The sequence below is a fragment of the Camponotus vicinus genome, unplaced genomic scaffold, assembly GCF_025532165.1.
Source record: "Camponotus vicinus isolate PSW18456_S1 unplaced genomic scaffold, iyCamVici1.0 SCAF_1, whole genome shotgun sequence".
NCBI lineage: Eukaryota > Metazoa > Arthropoda > Insecta > Hymenoptera > Formicidae > Camponotus > Camponotus vicinus.
Window position 1 is genome coordinate 37763590 of NW_028141945.1, and position 8323 is coordinate 37771912.

At 31.9% G+C, this 8323-nt stretch overlaps 1 protein-coding gene across 1 annotated transcript; it reads right to left on the bottom strand.

The window, feature by feature from the left end:
• Nucleotides 1-2426: 2426 nt before the first annotated feature.
• Nucleotides 2427-5806, bottom strand: LOC145965722 (pancreatic triacylglycerol lipase-like). The gene is made up of 7 exons (XM_083089394.1): nucleotides 5500-5806; nucleotides 5360-5414; nucleotides 5129-5274; nucleotides 4802-5044; nucleotides 3816-4016; nucleotides 3337-3493; nucleotides 2427-3229 (listed from the first exon to the last, which is right to left on the bottom strand). The coding sequence occupies exons 1-7, from the start codon at nucleotides 5579-5581 to the stop codon at nucleotides 3193-3195; spliced, it is 921 nt and encodes a 306-aa protein (XP_082945520.1). The 5' UTR covers nucleotides 5582-5806; the 3' UTR covers nucleotides 2427-3192.
• Between the last annotated feature and the right edge of the window lie 2517 nt (nucleotides 5807-8323).

Sequence of the window (8323 nt, forward strand, 5' to 3'; positions counted from 1 at the left end):
GTTTAATTCATTAACTGTCTTTGCGCTTCATTCGTTACATCAATTATTAGCGTTTTTAAAAAAAGCTGCGTCCGTTATTACTGTACACAATGTCTATTTGTTGTCCTATCGCGCCTGTCTTTGTTTTAATCGCGTTCCGTTATTGTTATTATGATTTTGAAATTTTTAATGTTTTGTTTATTTTCTAACGACTTCTTGAACATTGAAAAGGATCTTGAAAAGATCGAAACGTACGTATGTAATTTTAATTTTTATTTTTAATTTTAACTGATTACTAATATATTATGTCTCTTACTTAGAGTCTTTCTTATTTTTTACACTTTAACATCTTGTGCTTCGGTCTTTTAGCCTTTCTTTCTTATTACTTGATTTGTTATCATCCGGACCGTATATTGCGTTTATTATTGTTATAGAAAAATATTGCATTACTAGAGCAAAATTTCAAATATGTATATATAATTAATACAAATATCAAATACGAAATATTTTCAATTGAATTTTCAAGAATAATTATACATTTTACATACTTACTTATGTGCAAGTATTTTGTATTAAAAACATATATTTTTTATTTTAAAGTAACATATACTACTCCTCAATGTCTATCTAAAAATGTAAAATAAAAATAGATAAAAAAAACTTTCGTGTACTTGTTAAAATGTACAACAATTAATCCATCTAAAAACATATCAAACGTTTATTGCGTTTATTCGATATTGCTAATGAAAGAAAAAGAAAACGATATAGCATCCGCTCTAGAAATTTACGACACAATAATTCTAAAGCGAATCTTCTAAGCTATCTTGATAGCTTACACGCGCAAACGGAAGAATTATCTGTCGCGCTTCCGTTGGTACTGACAATTACGTTAATTAACTCTGTCGCGTCTGGTCTTCTATACAGATATGTAAAAGCTTTCCTGTAGGCGTTGGCAGGCTTAACTAACATAGGAATATGTTCCTCGTGGTAGATACATCACGTATATTAATAATAGTGCGTAACGAATACACTTTAAATCCGGAGTATCAGCGCATCTTTCACTCTTACCGGCTTACACTCTGATAGGCTTGAATATCTGCAACCCGATGTTGTGATATCACGCCAGTTTCTCGTCCATTTACGGGGTGTCTCATCGGTTGAGGAAATTCACTCTTTGATTATGAATAGAGATGTCGTTATAAAAAATCGAGAGTAACCCTACATTATAACGATCGTCTGTCGCAACAATTTTCAATTTAATTTTAATAAATCTTCTATATATGCGTTAATACTTTCTTCAGTTTTCAATTGATAATATTTTTGGAGTGATAATCAATATCACTATGTCAATAACCAATTAATTAATATTTTACTTCTATCATCTTTTATTTGGAAGATAATTTTGATATTATTCCAACGTTTATTATCAGGATCTTAATTTTTAATAATTTAAAGAAAATCTATAAATACCGAGATACCAGTGGAGCATCTTGTATACGCGTATACAAATAGGCAAATACACGAACAGTGCATATGTGATGAATGGCGTGCAAGTTGCAAGTTGCAATCCGTTCAGCCTACATGTGGCGTGCTAGAAATTAAGTCGATCGTTTTTATCGCGCTTCAACGTGTTGCGACCAAAATTATGATCGATATTATCGGATAAGCACGAGAATTAACACGCTGCTCGCATGTTCTCGTAATGCATTCTTTCGGAATTGCAATTGCACCGCGACCGTCCCGTCGATGGTACTCTGGTAGCATCTGCGAATAGCGTGCAACCATGGCTAATGTGATCTACGCTCGCGGACAAGATCTTGCGAGAACAGGCATAAGCGTTTTTACAAACAAACGACACTATCTTATTAAAAAAACTCTTTTCACAAACAAGAGAAATTATCAGGAGTTGAAATTTCTACCATAATTTTAATAAATTTAATTCACGTTTTTCTAATTCTCTGATGTAGATACGAAAAATTTAGCTAGTGGAAATATTGGAGAAAATATTGTATAAATATTGTTTTAAAAAGAATAATTATTTTAATATATGTATACATTAAAATATACATGTAAAATATGAAATGTTTCATTTAATTTCCTATTTTGCAAGTATAGAAAAAAGTAATATAAAATAGATATAATCGAGATTTTTTTCTGAAAAACTCGTTTTATTTCTTACGCTGATGAAATCTTATATAACGTATTTTTTTATAATCAATTGCCGTGTTTCTGGAAAATTATAAATTATATTGAATGCATTCCAAATTTAAACTAGTTACAATTATTTTAGAAATAGCAATTATTCTTTGTTGTAATCGCATTTATTAATTTTTTCATTAATTCTATAGAATGCATTTGTATCGGATGTTGAAACAATTTATAAATTAAATATTTAATATACATATAATTTAATATATTCATTTATCCGCTTTTTGTTACGTGTTTCGTTTGCGAAATGTAAGAAATTTCTGAAAAATAATTTTGGTACATAAATTTTACACCTAGAAAACATTTTAATCATACGTTTAAATCTTCCTAGAATTTCATGCGTGTATAATACGCGCCGTGCATTCTGTACTAAATAAATAATCCTTCCAGCCCCCAGCACCTGGTCTCGTCGCGTCGCGCAGGAGCCAGGTCGAGTCCGAAGCCGGAGTTGGAGTCGGAGTCGGAGTCGCATCCCGTTCACGGCCTTGGATTTAGTGACTAGCTGAGAAATTGCGTACGACGCAAAAAATAATTATGATGAATTAATATAATCTGCGACTCATAACATCTTGTTCGGTTAAATACACGATTTGTACACAATTTTGTAATTATATGTATAAATATAGCTGTGAAGAAAAATTGTAGATAAATGCTCGCGTGATAGATATTAAGATGCTTCATTTTTAGAATATTATATTTATTGTGCTGTATATTTCGCTTTTACTTTCTTATTTTTGATTTAAAGAAACAGATTAAGACAAACATTCGAATAATATCAAAGCTGTTGAATAACATTGTCTCGAAAGACGGCTAATACGTTGATGCAGGTGATTGTTCGCTGATCGTTCAGATCGTGCTGTTTTATTTTATGATCCAACACAAATTAACATAAATACGAGGGCGTCTCGTAAAAGGTAGTAGTTTCGGTCTATGACTATCTCATGGAACTATTACAGATTATGTCACATTTAATGTCAAACTAAAAAAATGCATGAATAATTTTTATTATATAATTCCCGTAGAGAAATAAAATGATCCGTTTCTGCAAAAAAATATTGTAGATCAATATTTTTTATTATTATATAAAAATAATTTTTAATTCTTACGCTTACTAAATATAAATAAGTAAAATATTAATTATTATCTTACACATTCGATGCAGCATATCCAACGTTAGTCTGCAGGTTGCCTTTGCAGTTATTCGCGTTATAATTAATATAGGAAGAACAATTTACCGCAATAAATTCTGTAGGATGACGTTTCGATTCTGCATACAGTTTAACTGATCTTTGATGACTGCAAAAATCTAATAATAACAGAATAAATTTCTATATCGAGATATATTGGTAATTTAAATTTTTGTAGATTTATATCAAATGAATGCAACATCGATAATTCTTCGATAATTAATTTTCGAAACACTTCAAACAGTAGCCGATCTTAGTTGATTAATTATATTTGAAATGTTAGTTGATAAAACATATTTGAAATATAATTACATATGAAATTATCTTTTTTTTAATTTTATAAAATGTTTTAAATATTAAAATTTGTTTGTAATATATTAGGCAGCAAATGTTAATTTATAAAGAATTAACGATAACATATTTTAAGACATTGATTATCACCAGTCTTGATTAATGGGAAACCAACAAATTTGCAACCAGGCTGAAAACGAGTGCCACCGTTTACATAATACTCCGCTGTTCCCATATGTCTAAGAGTGCCATATCCTCCGCTATCCGTATGAATGATATCGATCCATGTCGCATCTGTAGGTGTGAGATAGCATCCGAAAGGATAAAATAAAGGATTTGCAGGATCCAATCCTATAAATGATAAAATATTTTACAATAATTTTAAAATAAAATGTTACCACAGATTCTTCCATGGATTTATTCTTTTATGGATTTCTTTTCTTATTTTTTTTATTAGCGAAGATCTAAGAAAAAAATCGATGAATTACATAACCATTGATTATTTACATAAAAAGATTTATAATTATTTAAGTTGATAATTGCTAAAATAAAATAAATAATTTGCTAATATACATGTTGATAATATTATGTATATGTGTGTTATTTATATACACATTTGTTCTACTAATACTTTATAATGTATAATGTATAATGTATAATAAAAATATATAATATAAAATATACATAACTTATTAGTAAAAAATATTATTACATTATTTTCGGGCAAAGATCTCACAAAAGTCTTACTTTTTATTTTCATAATTTACTTTCTTTTATTTTTCATAAGATTACTTTTATAAATTAATACTTTTATAAATGTTTTGACACTTTTTTTACAGTAAGTGAAGCAAAGAGATCTCAACAAACTTAAGCAAAAAATTATAATGGAATATATACGTATTATCATCAATAATTAACGCTTAAATATTTAATGTTGAGGATGAGAAATTATAATAAATAATAATATTAAATAATCACGAGTAAACAGATTGAAAAGTAGCGGATTATGTTAAGTTAAAATATCCTTAAATTTATATATGCAGATTCTCCATTCTAATTATCATTTATCACCTCTTCTATCAGTCAAGAAAGACTCCAGATGCTCTAAAGATTTCAAATTTAATTTAATTACATACCTGTGATGCGAGGTATTATGAAGTCATTGCATTTACCAACAAAACCAGCTATGTGAACACCCAAAGAGTGTGCGACAATATATATTTTCATACTATCGAGGCCGCTATTTACAAGTAGTCGTATACTTTGAGCGAACAAACTGCCCACTTTTTCGCCGCTTCGGAAGGTGTTCCCATAAAGACCGCTCGAATGTTTACTCCAATCGAGTAACACAACATTGTCCGTTCTTTCATAACAAAGTGCTGATGCGAAAAAAGTACTTTATTGTGTATTTCGCTTTAATTTAATAATAATCCATCATATAATTTATCATATAAATGCGATACCTTCCATCATTACTTGGACATTTGCATCTTCCGGATTTTCTAGATATCCAAAGACATAAAAGATTGTTCGCTTATCTTCTAACACTTTTAACAACTTTTGTGGCGCTGTGATGGGATAAGTAATCGTTGCTGGAGTCTCATTATTGCTATATAGAGTAAAAATATTTATTTTAATTATTATTGATAATTATAAGACAGATAATGTTAAGACACTCTTCTATAAATACGAACCATTTATAATAAATGAGATTGACACCAGTCGCAAAATTTGAATCCGGCTGACTACCTATAAAAAATAATATACACACATAATACGCACTTTTGATATTCACGTAATGCCAAGAAATGTAGAAAATAGAACACGTATTTACAGGAACACGAATTTCCTTCGCTGTACATTATCTTTGTCACGAGAAATGATAGAAAATAAAGATGTATATTAGACGTTAACATTTTGAAAATCTTCTGCGAAAAAAGTCCGTCTTTATATAAGCTCTTTATCGTACGGATCTTCTCTACATGGAAGAATGCCGATGTTAACGCAATATATACTAGTGCCCTCTCCACATATATCAGATATTAAAGATAGAAGTAAAAATGAATAAATAAAAGAACTCACCTCATTTATTCGCGCACACTTGTTAATTAATAATGCATCGCCAATTGAGTAACATAAACACCATTTACGCATTTATATAATCCATATTTAACTTTTTCTTGTTCTTGTTACAATCGTACCATATTTTCATAAATCATATATAATTTGCACATCGAAAGAAAAAAATGTATTGCCAGAACAGAATTTCAAACATATACAAATGAAAAATTATCAGGCATAAATTTATATTTTTTCATAATTCATAAAAAATTATTATGTCATATTATGTCATATTAAGTATAAATTTTGAAGATTATCATGATTTATCTTAATTATTTCAATTTCAAAATAAAATTTCTATATATTTCCTGCTTGTTTTATCTTTACTATAAAATTGGCCATAAAATTTATTTTCTTTTATTAAGAATAAAAGATATAATAGCAATTATTCTTTGTTGTAATCGCATTTATTAATTTTTTCATTAATTCTATAGAATACATTTTGTATCGGATGTTGAAACAATTTATAAATTAAATATTTAATATACATATAATTTAATATATTCATTTATCCGCTTTTTGTTACGTGTTTCGTTTGCGAAATGTAAGAAATTTCTGAAAAATAATTTTGGTACATAAATTTTACACCTAGAAAACATTTTAATCATACGTTTAAATCTTCCTAAAGTTTCATGCGTGTATAATACGCGCCGTGCATTCTGTACTAAATAAATAATCCTTCCAGCCCCCAGCACCTGGTCTCGTCGCGTCGCGCAGGAGCCAGGTCGAGTCCGAGGCCGGAGTTGGAGTCGGAGTCGGAGTCGGAGTCGGAGTCGCATCTGTGTGCGTGTCGCGCGGACGAGATTAATAAATAGCGCGCGGAGGCCTCTCCACCTTTCTCTCGCGCCGACGCGCGTGCTACCCGCGCAAAAATCTATGGGTAAGCCCATTTGCCGTAGGACCGCGTAAATCACCGTCATTGTCTTGTTGCTTTATTACCCTCCCCCTTGTCCAGTGGACTCTCATGGGCGCGCAGTCGCTGCCACCGCGAGGGACGCGTCCACCAGCCAAGCGGGCGAGACGCGACGCACATCAGTGCGAGCACACGCGTATGCGAGCGTACGCACACGCGTATATACTCACACGGTGCGGCAAACGAGGCGTTAGGGTTAAGTTAATTCAACCGGCTCGCCTCCCAAGTAGCCGCGCCGCGGCCACGGAAAACGTGAATCGCTCGTCGGAAGTGCACGGATCGTTTCTGTATTACCCCACGGCGCGATGCGGCAGCGCAGAAGAAACTGCGCGCAGTGTGGTGGCGGCCGCGGTGCCGCCAACAGTCGGGGATCTTTGATCATCAGAAAGGGATTAGGTGGATGAATATAAGTCAGTCTTCTCCTCCTTCGTACCCCCCTTTTCCCTTCTTCTGCTCCTTGTCTCTGTCTCTCTCTCTCTCTCTCTCTCTCTCTCTCTCTCTTTTCTTTCTCCCTTTTCCCTCCACCATCGTCGCCGCCGCCGTCGCCCTGCCCTTTCCACCCTACGCGAAAATGACTAATGCGTTTCGCGTACCCGAGAATTACCGCGGGGATAATGCGAAGGTATGGGAGCCCCGTCTGTCGGTGGTGCGCCTCGGGACGCATTATGTATGGTAGCCTAATTTTATTGCGCCATTCAGAGGGAACGCCGTGCGTTCCCATCGCGCGCGCAGGATTCTTTTCGCTATGGAGATTACGGCGCGACTCCCAAGTAATATCGAAAATTATGGCCGGAGCGCATAGTCTCCTCAGAGACTGTCGCGAAGCGAAAATTCCGCCTCTTCGTCGAGATTGGTGCGGTTATTGTCGCGAAAAAGCGAGTCTACATACTTACGGCTTGCATTATATCTGAATTTATATCATATACATTGTTGCTAGAATGTTTGTGCAAAAACTTTAGAAGCACATTGTGCGCATTAAAATGAAAAAAAATAGTTTATATATACAAATATGTTAGGTCGATTGATTTTTAATTACAATTGAAAAATTATTCCATTATAAGTATCTTAATAAGCAAGAAAAAGAATGTAATAATTCTAGTTTTAATTAAATATAATATAGTTATAATACTTTCTAATTTGTTTTAAATTATTAAATTTTCATTAAATTACGATTTATAACAAATATCTCTAAAATATTTACCCTGTATAAATTAATATATCTATTTATAGATTATTATATTTTTAAAAAAATTTAGAAGTAAAATATATTTAATAAAGATAAATATTAATCGCGCTAATAATAGTCCTGCATTGAATCTTTAATCTTATTGATAACACTTATCGAATACAATAATATATGTATTGTACCAGTCTTTGAAGAAAACTATAAGTTTATTACATATTTATGAGTCTTTTTTATTTGTGTATATAAACAGTTTGTTTGGAATATATCGAAAAAGTATTCTAACATATTTGAAACATTTTTTCATTTTTTCTTTAAAAGCTGATGTTTAAATTTTAACGAAAAATTTTAAAGAAACAGTGAACAAAAATTATGCGTTAATTTTGTCCAGGAGTATATTTACAAAATGTATATACGCGAGATGCAGTTGCTGCAACATCG

Bases quoted from the DNA above. Each gene is read 5' to 3' on its own strand.
- LOC145965722 (XM_083089394.1), bottom strand. From the start codon at position 5,581: ATGTTAACGTCTAATATACATCTTTATTTTCTATCATTTCTCGTGACA. The intron at 5,045-5,128 runs GTATCGCATTTA...TTTTCGCATCAG, and splicing joins TGTCCAAGTAATGATGGAAG to CACTTTGTTATGAAAGAACG. The intron at 3,230-3,336 runs GTAAGATAATAA...ATTTTTTTGCAG, and splicing joins GGATATGCTGCATCGAATGT to AAACGGATCATTTTATTTCT.